Source organism: Lycium barbarum, chromosome 8, assembly GCF_019175385.1.
Source record: "Lycium barbarum isolate Lr01 chromosome 8, ASM1917538v2, whole genome shotgun sequence".
NCBI lineage: Eukaryota > Viridiplantae > Streptophyta > Magnoliopsida > Solanales > Solanaceae > Lycium > Lycium barbarum.
In genome coordinates, this window is record NC_083344.1 from 25770000 (window position 1) to 25793109 (window position 23110).

Below are 23110 nucleotides of genomic sequence, written 5' to 3' on the forward strand. Positions count from 1 at the left end.
TTGTCCTTGCAACATGCATAAATAGGAACCTTCATTAGATGCATTATAGAGCATTAGTTGAAATTCGGGAATCTGAAGATTATCTTTATCGCTACATGAGTATTTAGTGAAAGATTAATACTATTTGTTGAAGGGGAGCCTTGGTGCAACAATAAAAGTTGTCGCCGTGTGACCATGAAGTCTGGGGCTCAGCCCGTGGAAACAACCTCTTGTGAAAATGCAATATAAGGTTGCATACAATAAATCTATTATGGCTTGGTCTTTCCTCGGACGCTGCGCATAGCAGGAGCTCAGTGCACTGCACTGGACTGTCCTCTTCAATAAATACTTGTTTATTCCACTTTATATGACACTATTTCCGTATTAGTCTGTTTCTGATACTCTGACCCATTTCTATATTTGAAGCTCCTTAACGTTAAACTTTCTGTTTTGCCCGTAATGACATGCTCTTATAACCATAAAAGTGTCATGGCATGTTTAAGACCACAAGTCCAAAGGGTCTCTTAGAATGTGTGCCGAAAGCCAAACTTTCTATCTTAAACTCCGTGTTCAGTCAAACAACAACAACATATCCAGTGTAATCCTATAAAGTGGGGTCTGGAGAGGGTAAAGTGTACGTAGACCTTACCCCTACTTTGGAAGGTAGAGTGGCTGTTTCGGATATACCCTTTATATAAAATAAAATTGAGGAATACTTATTTGTTGATGTTGTTGGCTAGTAACTTACATTCTAGCGCAAAGTTGAGGAATGGTAGAGGGTTGGCTTGTGGATCAATTTCAATGAATTGGATTAAAAATTCAGAGCAGCAATTTGAGACAAATATTACTGGGTGGTGGTCATTTTTATTCTTGTATGTTTCTAGCGATATAAAGGAGGCTTTTTGATCTTTGAGAAAAAAAAAACAGTATGTTTGATATTGCCTTTATTATATTAGGTTGTGGGAATTGAGAATTTATTCTTCTAAATATAATTAGTTGTCTGTTATGACCTTGTATTGATATATGCTAGTATGCTAGATCTCCTTAATTCTCATCCGACTGTATGATGGAGTTTTGCTGGACTCATTGTAATGCTGCTGCATCTCAGGTGGCTATCCCTACTGTTCCAACCATCCGAGTTCTTGTTACTTTTACCAAGTTTGAGGAGCTCCAGCCAGTGGAGGAGTTCTCAATACCTCTTTCAAGCCCTGTACATTTCCAAGATGCTAAGTCTAAGCAATCTGATGGCTCTGCATCATGGATTTCATGGATGAGGGGAAGTTGCGGTGGCCAATCTAGCAATAGCTCAGCCGCAGCTTCTGTGAAGAGATTGACCCTTTCCACATACCTTTTGATTATGCTTGGGTTGATGCAAATGAGAAAAAACGCCGAATGCAAGCCAAGAAAGCAAAGAGCAAGAAGCATGGTGCCACTAGAAATTCCAATACTGGGCGCCAGGCCACTGAGGATGTTGAAGAATAACAATGACTAAGGGATCTAGTCTATTGCGTCCACAACAAGAGGTAAAGCTGCTTTTTCCTGTCTCAGCTTTTCCAGTGGGCTAGCTAGTATTAGTTGAGTTGTCTCTTTACTGTATCAGAAGATATCTGTCTTCTACTGTTGTATCTTTATTTGATTCTAAGATCTGAAAATCTTCTCGTTTGTTTCGTCGTGTTTCAGCCTGTTTATCACCTTTGCTGCTTCAAATGTATCCATGTTAACGGAGTTCTTTGTCAATCTGAGAACACTAGGCAGAGATTCGACTTGAAAACTTGTAAGAGGATAGAGTTTGAAAACTTGTAAGAGGATAGAGTTTATGTATCTCTCCAAGTGGCATACAAGTCCAATCATTTTTACCTTGTTTATTTTATTCGTTCTTACTAGATGTTTGCAAGATGAGAGTGATCTTTTTTTTTTTTAAAGATGAGATTAAACAGATGAAATTTGTAGAAAGGTTTACATTTTCTGACAGCTGAGTGTCCTGTGTTTCTGTAATTTTGGAACCTCAAGTTTTTTTATGCATCTGTTTATATGGTTTGATGAGGTGGTGCTGGACTTTATCAATGGATTGTGAGCAGATCTCCTATTTCAGGAATTTGCATTTGACTGGCTTGACAGTAAAATGATATTATGCCCAGCAGATCTTCCATCTTTACTTGAATTGTAACTGAAGGTGGATCATAAAAACGACAACAGAACATGGCGCTGGGTGTCTTACGTGCATTGCTTCTTATGCTGTTCTTTTTTATTTTTTATTTTTTAATACATATATGAGAGAGTTACGGTTAACATTCTAGAGATGTAGTCCATAAAACTGAATAAATAACATCTTTGTTCATCGTTTTTAATATAGTAAAGTAGTTCAATGAAGAACCTAAAGTGCAAAACCCCGGAAAACTTCAACTTTACCTAGTCTAATTGCGGACTTGACAACGGAATTATGTAGTTTCGGAAGTTTATACAGGCCGTAAGGCTGGAACTTCTGATATGTCCAATCGGTAGGGTCCGAGAGCTTTCCTTGGTCAGTCACTGACATGGAAAATCATCTTGTTGTGAATTGTGCCATTTGGATAGAGCATCCGCAGTTTGATTTGCTTCCCTATAGTAGTGTTGGAATATACAATGTTGTAGTTGACTCAGTTGTTTGATTTTGCTGATAATATCTTCTAAAATGCCATGGGGCCTTGTATTTGCCGTGAATCATATCAATCACTAATTTGGTGTCACTTTCTAGCACGACTCTATGATAGCCATAATCAAAACACCATTTCAACCCAAAAAGTGCTGCATTTGGCTCGGCTAAATAATTAGACATTTAAACCCATTTCCAAGTCCTTGCGCATAATAAGCCATAATAAGGTCCCCTCTGTGATTCTGAGCTATTCCTACTGCTTCAGTCGTTCTATCAACCAATCTACTACCGTCCGTGTTGAGTTTAACCCAGCCAAACAAGGGATATTCCCAGTCAACAGAAAAGCAGACAATACCAGGAGTCAGGAAGTAAGAACATCACAAATTCCATTTTAGGTTTAATTCCTATCGACATTAATGTTATGTGATTGAATGACCCACCTGAGATTGAGAGAATGAAGAAGTGTACTCCAGAAATATACAGTTTCTTACCCCCATATCTTGCAGCGCATCTTGCTTTCCAAAGTTCCCAGTAGATAATAATAGGAGTAATACTCATTATGATTTGGATGATAGGATTTTGGGCTTTGTAGCTCCACCAAGTGTTGAAGATAAAGGGAATAGGCCGATCTTCCATCCAATTCCCAGAGGTCCTCCAAAGGTTCTTCAAGTGCTTTTAGCCACATCCCGATAAACGAAGTAATGGAGCATCATCGTTTCAGTTTGAGGGTTCCTGCAACAACTGCAAATAGAAACAATATTTTGGCGAAACTTAAAAATAATAATAACATTGAAAGGAAGTTTTTTCTCAATCAGTCTCCAGCTTTAAAAGGATTCATTGTTACTTCTTTTTATCTCATTCTTGATGTAATTTTTCTATGTGAATTAACAGATTGTTTATTTTCGGCAGTTCTAATGCAAGGTTATTTTCTTTATATGTTTTGGATTTTTTATATATTTATTTTTGGTTGAAGGATGTTTTTGGTTGAGAGGAACATGAAAAGCAGTGTCTACATAATTTATGTCAGATAATTCTGCTATATTTCTTCTTCAATTCTTTGTTGAATTTCTGTTTGGATGCAGAAGACATGGACAAATTGAAGGTAGGAAAAGGAAAAAACAATTTTTGTCTACGTCAAGCACAACAGTTACCAATAAGCTGCATTCAGTGTCTAGGCCTTATTTCTGTTTTAACTTTGACTTCCTTCTTACATTCATATTTTCTCTTTTTATATTCTTTTTAATGTATGAAACTCTCTCAGCATTTTCATTATGCCTTTTCAGTAAATCTGGAAAAATCCCAATTTCAAAAAGAAGTGTCATTTTATTCCTCCTCAAATTTGGTTATGCCCACTTTTGAATCTTGGAAACCAAAATTAGCAAATACAATTGAGACATTGGATCACCACGGGTGACGAAAAAAATAGAGGTACTCAATGAAAAGATTGAGGTATTTACGAGTTGAAATGATCACCACAGGTGACAAAAATAAATAAAGTAGGCACAACTTTAAGAAATTATTAAGTAGAAGAATTATCCAAGAAGATGTGATTAGTCACATAGAATTCTGACAATAGTGATGCAATTTCCAATTTTTTTTTTTTTTACAGTAAATAATTTACATGTAAGATGCTGCTTCCTGTCTGCTCACATTCAGAACTAATCTGGTCGCATCCAAGCACCCAGCTAGTACTTTTCTTATGCATCGGCTCTTCATCTATATATCTACAAACGAACATCAACTATGAAAAAAAGGGAGCATTTTCGATCAAATTCATTTGGTTTAAGGGTAAATGCGGTGCTGTTTCAAGGTTTATCCGAGATGCTCTCCAGAATAAACAGATTGAACCCATAGATGGAGTTAGAAGCTCCGTTGTGTAGCTACCAAAATCGATCCTTGTTAACACTCAAGTATCCAGACATGACTTTCCCTCCGGTATTCCTCATACCGTCTATGAGGAAACACCATGTGGAGCCCAATGCTCCAATGAAGAAATCAGCTTCAGTTGCCAACAAAAAATTAACAAGAGGATAATTTGTGCTCGTCTCCCTGCCAAGACTGGCTTCATAAGTTGCCATTGTCATGTTACCCATTTGGCGCGTCACATCTGTGTAGTAAACATTCCAATGGGGATACAGTCTTGATTGATCTACGACTTCCTGTTATGCATTTTGAAGATGTGTGATAATGACAATGAGGGGAGAAAAACAAGTGAATTATGAGAAAAGTGAGATACCTGCATTTCCGTTGAAAGCCAGATGCTCTTAAGATGAGGGAAGTGCTTTCTTATGCGCTCAGCAAGATGCATGTATTCTTTGAAACCTACAACCTTCATCTCACATGCCTTGTCACCCATTCGGACATGCATGCTCAGCATTGGCCTTGGACTCCAAGGTTTATGACTTGACCATACAAAATTTTCAATGTCATGTTTGGCCACCTGAGGAAAGGAAATGACAAAAAAATCTCTTCTTCTCAATCATATAGAATCACAGTGAAGCATGATATACAATTTTCTGTTACCCTACTGGAACCAATCAAAGGAAAATATCATTTCTTCATGTGAGCAAACGAGACTAAGGATTGTCACAAACGTAATGATGGGACATTTTTGTTCCTAAGACCACATGTAAATGGAAGAAATTTATATTAGATTGATTGATAAACGAAGATAACAGAGTAAAGAGATGACATGAATATCCCATAAACAGTACCACAATATTCACAAGTAATAGCCCTGATGAAGAGTTATCTTGTAGTCAAGAAGAGATGAATAGAGTTTGCTACCTCGGAAAAATCTCTATGTTGACTTTCAAGAACCATTCTCGCTGCTTCCCAGCCAAATGCTGCATGTCGTGCATGGTTTAGTAAGTCGCATGTGTACTCAGTCTGAAACCGCATTAGGTAGCGAACTGCCTGTAGAAGATATATAAGTCATGAAATGCATATGCTTACCGACTGGCCCATCGCCGAAGGGGGGTCCAGGATTTAGATTTTGTGGGTTCAATCTTAAGAATTTCAGTATTGAACTCATTATATTTTAAAAGTTATGGGTTCATATCTACTATATATACAGTTTTAATAATTTTTTACACATAAATTTATACTCCATAGCGAAAGTTGGGGGTTCAATTGAACCGAACCCCCACTTAATAGGCTAGATCCGCCCCTGCCCATCGCTATTTGTTGAATGCACTAGAAAAAGCAACAGGCATCTATAGTATACAGTTTTGTTTATAGTTTCATGTCAAAGATCTATTTAATTAAAAAAGGTTCTGAGACGCAGCTGGAAAAGGGCGGATTGATGAGACCGTTAATATCCATTAATTACACTACAGGGTACCAACTGAAAGAGAAATGATTGCAGTTTGCACCATTTTTATATTTCTTCCAACACATAAAATTCGTGTAAAAGTTGTTAATTCGACTTTCTAATAGACTTGTTAGTCCCGCAGATTGGGGAGAAAGTTCCATAAGTCTTTTTTTTTTTTTTTTTTTTTTTATTCCATAAGTCAGTTGTAGATAGATAAATGGTGTCAATATAAATTACAAAGAAGAAGCATAAATTATTTGACATTCTGATTTAAGTAGGCCTACTGACTCTACCTGAGCTCGCCACCACCTCCTATCCATTTTGCGATGATGAGAAATTAGACTTCCATTTATATCTGTTGTTGGCTGCAAATAACTCCAAGGTTTTCCCCATGACCTGAAATTAAGATGCTATGAGCTGCATGAATTATATAATACTCTCTCGATCCCAAACTAAATGACGGGATTCAGAGTTAAATATCTACTGATTAATGGCATGATAATGGACAAGATTCCTTTGACTTTCTTGAAAATTAAATTTATATTATCTTTAGAAGCTACATAAAAGCACTCAAAAGGTGCAAATCACAAGTTTTGATATTGAAAATATTTAAAAGATGTTACAGAAATCTGCACTTGCTATTGCAGGGTGTATTTATTTTCACGATGGCGTCTGTTACAGCTTTACCTTGGAGTGTGTCCAGACCAAATCTGCTTAGAAGTATAGTTTTCTTTTATGGTTATGATCCCTTTTTCCCATGCTTCTTTTTGATTCATAAGCTCGAAAGCACGATCTCTGCATTCCAAAGATGTTTCTGGAAAGAAGTAGCAAGACCAACTGGAGCGTGATGAACCTATGAAGACAACATTGATAGAACTTCATGCCAATAGCCATATACACATTCATAAAGTGACATATTTATAATTTGACGAAGGATACTATCAATATCATGTCTCAACTTCAAAATGCATTCAGGAAGGACCTCCGTAGTCTTTAACACTGCATTTTTAATGTTTGTTAGTGAAACTATTTAGAGATCAATCGATTATCTTCTGTATGTTTTTGGTGGTATCTTGGAACAGTGCTTAAAAAGTTAATGCAGATTTGAAAAATTAAAGGGGACGTAATGTAGAACCAAACTAACAGGAAAGTCATCACTTTTTGGTGCTCTAAATTCTCCTGCAGTTTCTACGACTGTTTTTGCTCCTATGGTTCAAATGTTGTTGAATTAGATGACCCAAAGGGATAAATGTATAAGGAACAAGAAGTACCTTTACAACCATTGTGGTCAGCACGGTTATAATAGCTGGTAACAAGAACCCTTTTTTCATTGATTGCTATTGCAAGAAGACCACACATTCCAGCTATCTGGGCACCAATACCAAACCCAGGTATTCTCTCCCAGTCAGCTATCAGAAATTTCACATTTCTATCACTGCAGTTCATAGGATGCTGATGGAGCCATATATCACGTTGCACCTTCCTCGTTAACGGGTAGTTCTCTTCATCTGAGCCCTTGATCTGCAATTGGTTCTTATGTTTGTTGGTATTCAATATGGGAGTGGAAATCCTATATCTTAAAGTGTTTAATAAAAAATGTCTAGTACAGGTGTATTTACATTCTCTTATAAACCAGGCAGTGAAAATTTATGCGTAGAACTTCACGATACAACCATAACATACCCAGGGAGGATAAGCTCCTTCAGATACTGTTTGATGTCTATAATACTTCAACTCCTCATCTTCTGCTGTCCACATGAAGTTATCTAGTTGTCCCTTCCATATAGTCCATGGAGGGAAGCTGTCATTTCGAACTCGGGTATCAAGTCGTTTATTTGTTTCTGCACTCAGCTTGCAGTCCTCCAAATGAGGTGCTTTTGGTAAATTGGATTTACCCACATCATTTGCTGATTGAGTCACTAAATTACCCCAAGATGAGTACAGTAATGACATCCTCTCATCTACCCCCACTGCAAGCTTTTCTTGGGGAAAGAACTGCCTTTCTAAATTCTTGCAGTCTCCACCTGTAACATGTCCAAAACAAGGGCAGTACATAAGATTTCTGCATGTTAACTAATGACAGGAAGATGTATATATGGTTCAGTGCAAATAAATAATTAAGAGATTGATATTATTGACCAAGACAACCACTCTTCTTCTTCTTATTCTCCTCCTTTTCTATACAAGGAGTATCTTTAGAGCCACACAAGAAGTTACAGATTCTAATCACAACTAGATTGCTTAGGCAAAATAGTTACCCCCATAGTTTAATTTAATTTCACCTTTTTGGTCAGTACCTCTTTGTCAGCAATCAATTAGTGTCCTCTGTTCTCAATTATATGATGGAAAATAGAAAGGCATCACAACAGTCAAAATAGACTTGAACTCAGGTAACATATAGAGCAGTTATATGAACTTTTAGAATAAATGCTTTATATGAACTTGAATGCAAAAGTAAAATCTGAAATTAAAATCATTCCAACCTTAGTTTGCTTCAAAATCACTCTTGTTGTCACTTTTTTCATGGTTTAGGCGGGACCGTAGTCCAATCGCCGGAAATGATGTACCAAAAACTTGAAACAGAAGAGCAGAAAATATCCACGAAAATATCCACTTACTTATTGAAGAGGAATTGGATGTTGAAATTCCAGATGAAAAGGCTGAAAGTGAAAGGGGACCAAACTGAAAGGCACCAAATGAAGCAAGAAATAAAGAGGTGAGACAAACACCAGAGAGAAAGCCAACCACACAAATTTGGCAAGGAAATGAGCTTCCTATTTGCATAGCCCTCTGTGAAACAACTCTTTCAAAAGACCTCTGATTCAAAGGTTCCATGTCGCTATCAGAATTGAAAAATCAAACAATTAATCGCATGAATTTCGATTCCAGTAAACTCCCTGTTATACTTTTCTTCCAACTAGATGAGTTTAAATGGAGTAACATGGTTAGTGAAGATTCATACAGCCGATCCCAACTTCTTGTTGTTGTACTTTTCGTCCAACTGCAAACTTACAAGAAAAAAAGCCCATCAGTTAATAGCCTTATATACATAAATAATATTAAGACAGTAACCAAAAGTAAAGAAAACGAGTCATTAACACTGATGGTTGATGAATGAATGCATCCCTCTCGCAACACGCCACACTCCACAACAATAAAATTAATCAAAGAGAATAACATAAAAAAGTGGAAACTTCAAAAGAAAAAATGTTTGTCTTACCGAACTGTAACTGTTAACAGCTGAAATTTATGAGAAAAGAAAATACTGATTGGAAAAGAAATTTGGAAGACACTGGAAATACAGAAATAAATAAACCAAATTACATGCTTGAAGTTTTCACCTATATAACTTGTTAAGAAATCCATTTGAGGACGGAGCTGGCTTCTAATTAATGAAATTTACCTAGGATGAAAGAGGAGATTTTTCTTTTTTTAAGAACTGAAATAGAGCCAAGAGATAACGTCAGTCTTTAGCGGCTGACTACCAATCACTGTTGCAAGTGGTAGGTAGAAAACGATAGAACCAGATGTTTAATGAAGAAAATGATGACACCATGCAAGCAGACACTTGGTACTTTTTTTTTTTTTTTTTTTGCTCAAAGAAGGGCTGCAAAAGATAATTAACAGAAGAAAGAAGAAAGAAAATAGTAGGTACCTGTTAATTTTCTAGACATACCAAGAAACATAAAAGCAGTAGTTCAGGAGATGAAGATAGCATTTTCAGCTGAAGGAAAAGAAAATTGTCATGTGAAACTTTACCCCAGAAAAAGACATAATCCAGCTGTACTAGAGGACCAGTGTTATTCACCAAATTCTTGTGTGTTGTCACTCAATTCTTTTGTTAATGCAACTATCTATCTACTATATACAAGGGACTCACACAGTTACACAAAGACAACTGATGGTGACCTGTGCTGTTTAGCAAAAAGAAATAATCCTGGTGTTTCTCGTTTGTTCTTTCTTGAAAGCTGATGCACCCATGGTGGACTGGTGGGTGGTAATAGTGTTGTTATTTGACAAACACGAAATAAATAAAATATTAAAATTTATAATCTTAAGTATATCATGATGTTATTAAAGTAGATTAATAGAAAGTTAGTACTACATTAAGTAGAATTGAGGAAGTATATGATTTAGATAATATTGGGGATTTCGTCGTTTATCCATATTTTTTTGAGTAAATTTTAATTAATCTCCTTAGTCTTCCTATTGAATGAGATCAACAAATCGCTTGAATCACATTTTTTTGGTGACTTTTAGAATTTTAAAGAAAGAAAAAAAATTCTCACAGTATCTAAAAGAGTAGAAAGATACTTCCCTGTCCCAATTTATATGACACCTTTTGCCTTTCAAAATTAAAAAAATGTGAACTTCGACTACTTCTTCTGTCCCAATTTATGTGATGTTTGTCCTTCTCAAGATTCAAACTGCACGAACTTTGACAGATATTTTGAGGTGTATTTTTTTTACTAAATTGATAGGAGAAATGTCGCAACTTATAATACTTTTCATGTAGTTTTCAAATATGTAAATTTTAATCTTAAGATATTGAGTTAATCTAATCCAATTTAATTTCAAACTTTTGTTAAATTCACTCTCGAAAAGCGAAAAATATCACATAAATTGGTACAACTGGAGTAATAATTTAAATCACATTGATATAAGAAATTTTGTAACTTATATCGGTACTTATCATATAGGTTTTGAATATCTACATTTTAATGTTCAAATATTAAGTTAATCTAATCCACTTTAACTTTAAAAATTATTTAAATTAATTCTTAAAAAATAAAAAATATCACATAAATTAGAACGGAGAGAATAATATATATTTCTTTTCGCTCAAGGGTTCAATAAATAAAGCTAATGACGAGATAACAAGAAAAGTAAGAGATTTCTTATGGTTCAATCAAAAACATGCTAGTTGGTGAAATGAACGCAACTAGTTTCATTTGTCCCCACAAAGAGTAGGACAATTTTGAGGTTGTCTTTTTCTTTTTGTTTCTGTTTCTCTCTCTTTCTTTTTCCTTACTTTTCTTGAAGCGTTACCCATTTTTTATGGGCTATAACAAACTCTAATTAACTCAAACATTTTGAGATTAATAAAACAATTGTGCGAATTGTCCCTCAAATCGCTGGTCATAAATTTTTGCCCCTCAAATTGCTGGTCTTTAACTTTTTTTCCTATTTTTCATTTTAATAAAAATTATTCGCTGATCTATAAAATTAAAATTTTGAGTTTGAACCCAGCTGAGTAAAAACAAAAAAATCGCAAGGCAAAGTTTTCATAGAACTATGCTGTCACGACCCAGCTAGGGGCCGCGACGGGTACCCGGAGCTAGTTACCGAGCACCGCTCACTCTCTCTTACTTATCTCGCTCATCTAATACTCTTTTATCAATTTTACATACCAATTGTAGGAAAGTCATATTTAATCAAAATATAAATACTTTATATACATTTGACCCTTGGCCATCAAAATAATATACATACACATGAAAACATCTTGTGAGACCATCTAACCCACACTGCGTATCTACGAGCCTCTACTAACATAATGAATACATAGACGGAACAAGACTCCGCCATGCCCAAAATATGCATATATGAAGGTACATCAAAAGAATAGCCACAAGCACCTCCGAACAATGGAGTGCTATCTATCAGCTGACAGCTACTGAGGACCTGGGCCAAGCTCTCCTCCTTGTCTACCTGTGGGCATGAACACAGCGTCCGAAGAAAGGACGTCAGTACGAATATTGTACCGAGTATGAGAGGCATACATAATGAAAGGAAACATCAATAATATGAGGATAACATCAACATGAGACATCTGGATCTGATTGATAATCATAATGAAGTAATGCATGCTATCTTACTCATACTCATCATCATGACATGTATGCATCATATGCAAGTTGCCCGTCCATGTCGGAACGGTGTGAAAATCAATAATATTAGCCCGCGTCCGGGATACCATCTCATGCCGCCCACTAGTGGTGTCTGCCCACGCCCGTAAGTCGTGGTGTATCCGTATCGCCTCCCGCCGAAGCGGTGTCTGCCCGGCCAACTAGGCCCAGTGTGAATGCAATCATGACATGCTTAACGTAAATACTCATAGTCATATGCTTATCATAAAATACTTATCTTATCATAATGCATATATAAGACTCATGATCAACTTTACTCTATCGGAGTGACGTAAGGTCGTGATCCCCGATTACATCATGGAACCATCATGGACATTCTGCCTCACCTTGAAAGGACTAGTACATAAGGTGAGTGTAGGCAAGGAATAACATCATCATCGTTCTAGTGTCATCATATCGTATAACTTATCTCATATAGACATTCATAAGTATAAGCTTTTAACTTCTTAGAATGTAAGAACTCATGAAAGGAATAGGGATTCAAGTTAAAAGATTCATGCCATTAGAAAGAAGGACTAGCCTCACATACCTTGGTTGTTTAGCTAAGATATCGCTCAGTTGTTCTCCGTCGATATCGCGTCGTTACCTTCATAAGAGAATTCGTGTCAACATTAGTAAACTAACTACAAGAACGCGTCGCAAATTCTAGGAGAAGTTGGGTAGCGTCTCCTTTGTTCTTACTACTTTTCTCACGTTCTATATCAACTCCCAATATTCATAATATTATTCACAATGTCATCATCGAAAATCGTCATTTACGTGCGTTTGGCAAAACCTACCATTTTGCTCCAATTTCCCCCATATTAAACCTTATGACTCGTCTTTGCGTTTTCATGCATTTAATGCTTGTTTTATGATATAAACATCATTTATAACGTATTTGTACTCACGACACTTCAATATTCATAGTTCAATTCCACTATCATTCATTTATGTCACTATTCACTCAATAATGACCCAATTCTATGTTCTTCTACATTTCAAGTGTCTATGATTTCCAATACTTCAAACAACATGGAACAATCATGAAACTTACCTTGGATGATGGTTGAAAAACCCTTAAGTTGAAATACTTCACTTAGCCAAAACCCTAGTCCCACCTTCTTGAAATTTCTTCACTTAGATGATCCTTTATTGAGTTCTTACACTTGATTCCATGAAATTAGTGTTGTTGGTCTTGATATTCCCTTTAATTCTCTTGAATTCTTGTGGAGGAATTATTTGGAGAGTTCTAGAATGTCTCTTGAGGTGTATGGATGAAAATGAAGTGAAATGAGGCTCAAGTCCCTTTTAAAATTCACAAAATCTGATTTTTAATGAATTTTTGTCGGGGTGAACAGTGGTCGTAAACCACCATATACGGACCGTATTTTGATTTATGGTCCGTCCACTGTGGTCGTATTTAAGCATCCTAGAAACAGAAAGGTTGGCTGGGGATTATGGCAATTTACGACTGAGGTTTACGGTCCGTAAACCAGTTTACGGGCCGTCCTCCAAGTGTATTTAACCATTCAATGACAGAAAGTTTTGGCTGATGGACATGGTAGTTTACGACCTGGTTTACGGACCGTAAACCAGTTTACGGGCCGTAAACTGGGTCGTATTTAACCATATTCAACATTTACAGAAAGTTGGGATTTTTGACAAGCTGGAGGACGATTGCACTATACAGTCCGTAAATCACTTTACGGGCCGTATAGTGCCATATACGACCACTGGACAGAAAATTTTCCGCAACTTTCTTATTTTCCAAAAATTCTTAATTAGCCATTCCCGACTTAATAAAACATCATTCACTCAACTTTTCATCATTCCACTCATCATACAAGTACGGAGAAATTTCCGAGGTGTAACATTCTTCCCCCCTTTTGGAACATTCGTCCTCGAATGTTCGACACTCGGGGATTCTGGAAAATTTTTGTCAGAGTTTCCTTTGTAATTTGGATACTACCTTTCTATTACAACAACCCACAATATCCTCGCCTCACAGGGCTACATCACAATATCAACACATTTATGGCTACACACAACCAAAAACATAGAACTAAAACATACATACCTTACACCATCGACGCCTCATCTTGAATCTCTTCTGGGGATTGGAACAAATGGGGGTACATAGATTTCATCTTCTCCTCCGCTTCCCAAGTCATTTCTTCCCGATTATTGTTCCGCCATAGAACTTTGACTGAAGCAACCTCTTTATTCCGAAGCCTTCGTACTTGTCTATCCAAAATGGCAATGGGCATTTCCTCGTATGTTAGCTTCTCTGTTACTTGCACATCATCAACCGGAACTATTCTTGTTGGGTCTCCAATACACTTGCGGAGCATCGAAACATGGAATACTGGATGCACGGATTCGAGCTCTGAAGGCAAGTCCAATTTATAGGCTACTCGACTCACCTTACGAATGATTTGATAGGGTCCGATATATCTGGGACTTAGCTTTCCCTTCTTGCCAAATCTCATCACTCCCTTCATCGGCGATACCTTCAGGAACACCCAATCGCCCACTTGAAATTCCAAGTCTCGTCGGCGATTATCTGCATAAGAATTTTGGCGACTTTAAGCTGTTAACAGTCGGTCTCGAATCACTTTAACCTTTTCAACTGCTTGCTGGATCAAGTCGGGGCCTATCAATTGTACTTCTCCGGTTTCAAACCATCCAATTGGAGATCTGCATTTTCTTCCATATAAGGCCTCGTATTGAGCCATTTGAATACTGGAATGATAGTTGTTATTATAGGCAAATTAAATAAGAGGCAAATGCTCATCCCAACTACCGCCAAAGTCCAATACACACGCCCGTAATATATCCTCTAAGGTCTGAATAGTGCGCTCGGTTTGTCCGACAGTCTGCAGATGGAACGCCGTGCTGAGCTGAACTTGGGTACCTAGACCTTCTTGAAAGGACTTCCAGAACTTGGCTGTGAACTGTGCCCCTATGTCTGTGATAATGGCCAAAGGAATACCGTGAAGTCGTACAATCTCCTTGAGATACAATTTAGCATAATCTTCCGCTGAATATGTGGTTCTAACGGGAAGAAAATGAGCTGCTTTCGTGAGTCTATCCACGATCACCCATATAGAATCATACTTCCCTCGCGTACGGGGTAATCCTACCACAAAATCTATGTTAATTTCTTCCCATTTCCACGTAGGAATTTCCATTGCTTGCAATAACCCTCCTGACTTTTGATGTTCGGCCTTCACTTGCTGGCAATTTGGGCACTGTGCTACAAATTCTGCTATGTCTCGCTTCATGCCATCCCACCAATATATCAATTTGAGATCGTGGTACATCTTGGTTGCACCTGGATGAATAGAAAACCGGGAATAATGCGCTTCCTCTAAAATCCGTTGGTGCAAGTTTGCCACATTCGGTACACATAGCCGGCCTCGATATCTAAGGATCCCTTCTATGGAAACTTCGAATGGAGGCTTTTCCTTTTCCTGAGATAGATCTCGATAGTGGCTTAACTGAGGATCTTCATATTGTCGTTCCTTCACTTCTAGATTCAATGATGAAACTGTGGGGTCATTGATGCTAATACATGCATCTCCTGAATCAATTGGTCGTACACCGAGACTTGCTAACCGATGGACCTCACGAACGATTTCTCGCTTTTCCGAAGGAACTCCACACAAACTACCCATCGATCGGCGGCTAAGTGCATCTGCTACTACATTCGGCTTTCCTGGATGATATAGGATGTTCACATCATAATCCTTCAGTAATTCTAACCATCTCCTTTGCCACAGGTTCAACTCCTTCTGTTTAAAAATATATTGAAGGCTTTTGTGATCCGTATAGATGTCCACGTGCACACCATATAAATAGTGTCTCCATATTTTCAATGCATGAATGACCGCAGCAAGCTCAAGATCATGAGTGGGATAATTCTGTTCATGTTTTCGCAACTGTCTCGAAGCATATGCAATAACTTTCCCATTCTGCATTAACACACATCCTAATCCCACACCGGAGGCGTCACAATATACTACATAGCCATCTGATCCTTCTGGAAGTGTTAGCACTGGCGCTGAGGTCAACCAATTTTTCAACTCTTGGAAGCTACGCTCACAGGCATCACTCCACTGGAATTTAGCCGACTTCTGGGTTAACTTTGTCAATGGGGCTGAAATAGATGAGAAACCCTCTACAAATCTTCTATAGTATCCTGCTAACCCAAGGAAACTACGAACTTCTGTAGGCGTCGTAGGTCTTGGCCAAGTCTTCACAGCTTCTATTTTCTGAGTGTCGACTCGGATACCATCATCTGAAATAACATGGCCTAGAAATGCCACTAAGTTCAGCCAAAACTTGTATTTCGAAAACTTTGCATACAATTCCCGATCTCGAAGAACGCCAAGAACAATTCTTAGATGATCTGCATGTTCTGATTCTGTTCGAGAATATACCAGGATATCGTCGATAAACACTATCACAAAAAGATCCAAAAACGGCCTGAACACATTGTTCATTAAATTCATGAACACCGCCGGGGCATTCGTCAACCCGAACGACATTACTCGAAACTCGTAGTGACCATATCTTGTCCTGAAGGCAGTCTTGGGAATATCTGCTTCCCTAATTCTCACCTGATGATAACCCGATCTCAGATCTATCTTGGAGAACCATTTAGCACCTTGCAACTGATCGAACAAGTCGTCAATTCTAGGAAGGGGATATCTGTTCTTCACCGTCACTTTGTTCAACTGCCTGTAGTCGATGCACATTCGTAGCGATCCGTCTTTCTTCCTTACGAACAAGACTGGTGCTCCCCATGGCGAGGAACTAGGCCTTATAAACCCCTTCTCAAGTAAATCTTTTAGCTGTGCCTTTAGCTCTTTCAGTTCTGCTGGAGCCATTCGATAAGGAGGAATAGAAATAGGCTCGGTGTTGGTAATACATCAATGGCGAAATCAATCTCCCTTTCTGGAGGAAGGCCTGGTAACTCGTCGGGAAACACATATGGGAATTCATTCACTACCGGGACAGACTGGAAAGTTGGCACTTCCGCTTCCGTGTCATGAACCCGAACTAGATCACAAATATAACCCTTGGCTATCATCTTTCTCGCCTTAAGGTAGGAAATAAACCTACCCTTTGGGGAAACTGTATTACCCTTCCACTCGAGTATGGGCTCTCCCGGAAATTGGAATCGAACTACCTTTGTCCGGCAAAAAACATTAGCATAGCATGATGCCAACCAGTCCATACCCATAATTACGTCAAAATCTATCATCTCAAGTTCAATCAAATCAGCCCTTGTCTGACGATCACATATAATAACTACACAGTCCTTATATACTTGCCTCGCTATTACAGGATCACCAACCGGAGTGAATACCTCGAAGGGTTTAATTGGCTCAGGTCTTACCCCAATACAATCAGCGATATACGGAGTAATATATGAGAAGGTAGAACCTGGATCAATCAGAGCATATACATCACGGGAAAATATAGTCAGGGTACCTATGACAACATCTGGGGAAGACTCAAGATCCTGTCGCCGAGCTAAAGCATACACACAGGGCTGAACAGCACCTGAAGTAGATGCTCCCCCTCTACCTCTGCCTCTGCCTGCTGTAGTTTGAGGAGTCTGTGTTGTCGGACGTGCTGAAGAAGAACCCGTTGCTGAACCTGTGGGCTGAGTCCCAGCTCTATCTCTCGCTGATGGGCAATCTCTCCTCATATGACCAACCTGCCCGCAAGCATAACAAGCATCTGAACCCTGACGACACTGTCCGGAATGTAATTTGCCACACTGGCTACACCGCGGTACTGGAGGTCTTCTCTGGCTAAAGTCTCCCCTGGACTGCGAATCTGAGGCCCTCGAACTCTGCCCCTGGCCTGACTGAGTAGAGCGATCAACCCTCCTATCTGAGAATCTAGGAGGTGCACTAGTCACTGACTGACTTGAGTGCCTAGAATATGTCTGTCTCGGTCCCCCTCGGTACTCACTGTTCTCCCCCATAGATCTAGCCCTCTTACCTTGTCTTCTGTCACCATCACGATCACTTGTCTTCTGTCACCATCACGATCACTTCTCTGCTGTCTTTGTCGTTCCTCGAGGTTCTGAGCATGGGCCTGTATCCGGGAAATATCCATCCCGTCTTGCAAAGAGGCTGTCAGACAATCTCTGAACAAGTGTGGTCCTAAACCACTCACAAATCTATAGACTCGGTCTTCCATGTCAGCCACCATAGTCGGAGCATACTGGGACAATGAATTGAATTGCATACTATACTCTCGAGCACTCATGCTTCCCTGTTTCAAATTCAAGAACCTGTCCGCTCTAGCTCGGCGGACTTCAGGTGGCAAATAGTGACGAATAAAGGCATCTGCAAATTCTTGCCACACGGGAGGTGGTGCATTCTCTCCTCTTGTAATCACCTAATTCTTATACCATAGCACCGCCACGTCGCGAAGTCTATATGAGGCCAACTCTACAGATTCAGTCTCAGAAGCATGCATAAGTTTCAGCGTCCGCAACATCTCATCGATAAAACCTTGTGGGTCCTCATCCGGCTTCGACCCGAAAAATTCTGGAGGATTTATAGTAAAGAAATCACGGGCTCTGGTACTGGCTGAACGATCACTTGGGCCCGCATTCTGTCGTTGTGCCTGAGCGGCAACCAACTGCGTCAATAAATGTATGGCCTCAGACACATGTTGACCCGAAGCACCCGGTGGAGGAATCGGAGCTGAGGCTCCTCCCTGCTCTTCTACATTGGGCGCGGCCTCACTCTGCGATACACTTTCCTCTACCTCCGCCGGAGGCTCCCTTTCTGCCCGCTTCTTCGTCGTAACTTTGCCTTTCTGGGCAGCTGTAGCTTTTCCTTTCGGCTGCATTTTTCTGAAACCGTAACGCACTTTTAGGAATAACATAATCCTATGCATGGCTCTATCGCACGATTTCATGAGAAGAAAGATGGTCATTTTCCTAAATGCCCTGTAGCCTCTTGTTTATTAGCGTGGCGCGCAACACACCATAAACAAGACTCTACTAGACACGGCTCGTAGACACTTCCTAGGGCGAACTGCTCTGATACCACTTCTGTCACGACCCAGCTAGGGGCCGCGACGGGTACCCGGATCTAGTTACCGAGCACCGCTCACTCTCTCTTACTTATCTCGCTCATCTAATACTCTTTTATCAATTTTACATACCAATTGTAGGAAAGTCATATTTAATCAAAATATAAATACTTTATATACATTTGACCCTTGGCCATCAAAATAATATACATACACATGAAAACATCTTGTGAGACCATCTAACCCACACTGCGTATCTACGAGCCTCTACTAACATAATGAATACATAGACGGAACAAGACTCCGCCATGCCCAAAATATGCATATATGAAGGTACATCAAAAGAATAGCCATAAGCACCTCCGAACAATGGAGTGCTATCTATCAGCTGACAGCTACTGAGGACCTGGGCCAAGCTCTCCTCCCTGTCTACCTGTGGGCATGAACACAGCGTCTGAAGAAAGGACGTCAGTACGAATATTGTACCGAGTATGAGAGGCATACATAATGAAAGGAAACATCAATAATATGAGGATAACATCAACATGAGACATTTGGATCTGACTGATAATCATAATGAAGTAATGCATGCTATCTTACTCATACTCATCATCATGACATGTATGCATCATATGCAAGTTGCCCGTCCATGTCGGAACGGTGTGAAAATCAATAATATTAGCCCGCGTCCGGGATACCATCTCATGCCGCCCACTAGTGGTGTCTGCCCACGCCCGTAAGTCGTGGTGTATCCGTATCGCCTCCCGCCGAAGCGGTGTCTGCCCGGCCAACTAGGCCCGGTGTGAATGCAATCATGACATGCTTAACGTAAATACTCATAGTCATATGCTTATCATAAAATACTTATCTTATCATAATGCATATATAAGACTCATGATCAACTTTACTCTATCGGGGTGACGTAAGGTCGTGATCCCCCGATTACATCATGGAACCATCATGGACATTCTGCCTCACCTTGAAAGGACTAGTACATAAGGTGAGTGTAGGCAAGGAATAACATCATCATCATTCTAGTGTCATCATATCGTATAACTTATCTCATATAGACATTCATAAGTATAAGCTTTTAACTTCTTAGAATGTAAGAACTCATGAAAGGAATAGGGATTCAAGTTAAAAGATTCATGCCATTAGAAAGAAGGACTAGCCTCACATACCTTGGTTGTTTAGCTAAGATATCGCTCAGTTGTTCTCCGTCGATATCGCGTCGTTACCTTCATAAGAGAATTCGTATCAACATTAGTAAACTAACTACAAGAACGCGTCGCAAATTCTAGGAGAATTTGGGTAGCGTCTCCTTTGTTCATACTACTTTTCTCACGTTCTATATCAACTCCCAATATTCATAATATTATTCACAATGTCATCATCGAAAATCGTCATTTACATGCGTTTGGCAAAACCCACCATTTTGCTCCAATTTCCCCCATATTTAACCTTATGACTCGTCTTTGCGTTTTCATGCATTTAATGCTTGTTTTATGATATAAACATCATTTATAACGTATTTGTACTCACGACACTTCAATATTCATAGTTCAATTCCACTATCATTCATTTATGTCACTATTCACTCAATAATGACCCAATTCTATGTTTTTCTACATTTCAAGTGTCTAAGCTTTCCAATACTTCAAACAACATGGAACAGTCATGAAACTTACCTTGGATGATGGTTGAACAACCCTTAAGTTGAAATACTTCACTTAGCCAAAACCCTAGTCCCACCTTCTTGAAATTTCTTCACTTAGATGATCCTTTATTGAGTTCTTACACTTGATTCCATGAAATTAGTGTTGTTGGTCTTGATATTCCCTTTAATTCTCTTGCATTCTTGTGGAGGAATTATTTGGAGAGTTCTAGAATGTCTCTTGAGGTGTATGGATGAAAATGAAGTGAAATGAGGCTTAAGTCCCTTTTAAAAATCACAAAATCTGATTTTTAATGAATTCTTGTCGGGGTGAACAGTGGTCGTAAACCACCATATACGGACCGTATTTTGATTTACGGTCCGTCCACTGTGGTCGTATTTAAGCATCCCAGAAACAGAAAGGTTGGCTGGGGTTTATGGCAATTTACAACTGAGGTTTACGGTCCGTAAACCAGTTTACGGGCCGTCCTCCAAGTCGTATTTAACCATTCAATGACAGAAAGTTTTGGCTGATGGACATGGTAGTTTACGACCTGGTTTACGGACCGTAAACCAGTTTACGGGCCGTAAACTGGGTCGTATTTAACCATATTCAACATTTACAGAAAGTTGGGATTTTTGACAAGCTGGAGGACGATTGCACTATACGGTCCGTAAATCACTTTACGGGCCGTATAGTGCCATATACGACCACTGGACAGAAAATTTTCCGCAACTTTCTTATTTTCCAAAAAATCATAATTAGTCATTCCCGACTTAATAAAGCATCATTCACTCAACTTTTCATCATTCCACTCATCATACAAGTACGGAGAAATTTCCGAGGTGTAACATATGCCTATTTGGAGCAATATTATGCCTCAAGGCATAGTTCTGTAGGATAACTTAGTTTCTACAGAACTATGCGCGACAAGGCATAGTTTCTATGTAACTTAATTTCTATAGAACTGTGCCGGAAAACATATATTATAGAACTACGCTTTAAGGCATAACTTTGTCCGAATAGGCATAGTTTCTATGAAAACCTTGCCTTGCGAATTTTTTTGACTTTACTAGGTTCGAACCTGGAATGTCAGGGGTCTTTTTGATCACTTATTTTTGAGGGACAAAAATTAAATACCACCCCTGAAGTAGGGCATTTGTGCGAATGACCCTCTGAGATTTATGTTCCTCTTGAACTGCCGTTATTGCTCGATGCACCTCTTGAACTTTCCTATTATCACAATCATCCCCCAAATGAAGTCCTCTATTTGTTGCGATATTATGCTCAAGTCGCAACAGATACTTGCAAATGACTAGAAGTGTGTGATGACTCTAGGTGCTCAAATACCATTGAAGAAGCAATTTTAGTTATCACTACACTTATCTTTGTACCGAACTAGAAAGAATTTGGAACTTTGGGCCACATGTTGCTTCCTTCTCCATCTCCTAATTTTATCCTCATACTCCATACCAATTCCCCAACATGCTTCCTTCTCTAATTTTAGTTATTGTCATGTGCTATGTTTATTGAAACTTTAAGTCGAAAAAGAACAAAAAGTTTTTTAGATAGAACTTTATAGTTTGTCAAAAGATATTGCTAAAAAATTTATTGACTCCATTTAAAATGTTAAATGGTTATTATTTCTTAACCATCAAAAGTTAAAGAGGTTAAATGAAATTTATTCAATCTTTTTATGTATGTACTTTTTTCCTTTTAGCTTTGTTTTTTCTTCTTTTGTATTTAATCCTTTGTGTTGGAGGACCAGTTTGCGGTGGTTCATGGTTGGAATATATTCCTACATCTTTCCATCATTCATGGACAGCTGTTACAAATCTTCTAATAAAAGTATTTTGATCAACTGTATACTTATAAATTCCTGTAATAATGAGGCATTATACACAATTAATTAGTTCCCGGGTATTTGGAAAAAGAGGGGTACGTATAGTGCAGAAATATTAGCTCGATTTCTCGATCGGAGGTATTTGCCAAATACTATCAATCTTATTTCACTAGTTTATATAATAAAAGTGAAACTCAAAAGAAAAGATACAGGCAAGGAGGGCTAGGCATTATCTTACTAATCCTATGAGGCATAAAAAAGTGAATAAATAAATAAGAGAAAAGGGTTAAATATACCCTTTTACTATACTAATGATTAATTTTACCCTCTGTTATATTATTAGTAAAAAAATATTCCTGTCCTTATCTTAGTGGTTCAAATATACCCCTCTTGTTAGAGTTATCTAATGTGAACGCCGCCAATTTCGTCGCACTGCCATTTTGATGAGGTGGATGCCACGTGGCATGCATCCCAACCCATTTTACTCTCTCCCATCCACTTGATTTGTGTTGTAGAAAGAGTACAAGTGTGATTAATCCGTGATATTTGGCACAAATATCCATGTTTAGCATCATCTTACCCCTTGGTCTTAGTACTTTAATTGCATTTTCTATGATGGAATCATTGTATTCTTCCTTATGTTGGTATATTTTGTGTATTTAGGTACAATGAGGACAAATGATTGGAAATCGAGCATTTTTGGGTGATTTC

The 23110-nt window shown here is 38.6% G+C and overlaps 1 protein-coding gene and 1 pseudogene across 11 annotated transcripts; one reads left to right on the forward strand and one right to left on the reverse strand.

Moving 5' to 3' along the window:
- LOC132606064 (uncharacterized) overlaps positions 1 to 2465 on the forward strand; it is an 88835-nt pseudogene extending 86370 nt beyond the window's left edge.
- Positions 2466 to 4118: 1653 nt separating this feature from the next.
- On the reverse strand, positions 4119 to 9830 carry LOC132606065 (uncharacterized). 11 transcript variants are annotated; one of them, XM_060319384.1, is made up of 9 exons: positions 9684 to 9830; positions 8543 to 8925; positions 7608 to 7948; positions 7196 to 7445; positions 6612 to 6777; positions 6218 to 6320; positions 5399 to 5527; positions 4848 to 5051; positions 4119 to 4770 (listed from the first exon to the last, which is right to left on the reverse strand). In XM_060319384.1, the coding sequence occupies exons 2-9, from the start codon at positions 8757 to 8759 to the stop codon at positions 4492 to 4494; spliced, it is 1689 nt and encodes a 562-aa protein (XP_060175367.1). In that variant the 5' UTR covers positions 8760 to 8925; positions 9684 to 9830; the 3' UTR covers positions 4119 to 4491. The 11 variants fall into 11 exon arrangements, with proteins under 11 accessions (XP_060175367.1, XP_060175368.1, XP_060175366.1 ...); XM_060319385.1 differs by having other exon boundaries at positions 9601 to 9771; XM_060319383.1 differs by having other exon boundaries at positions 8543 to 8932; positions 9601 to 9771.
- Between the last annotated feature and the right edge of the window lie 13280 nt (positions 9831 to 23110).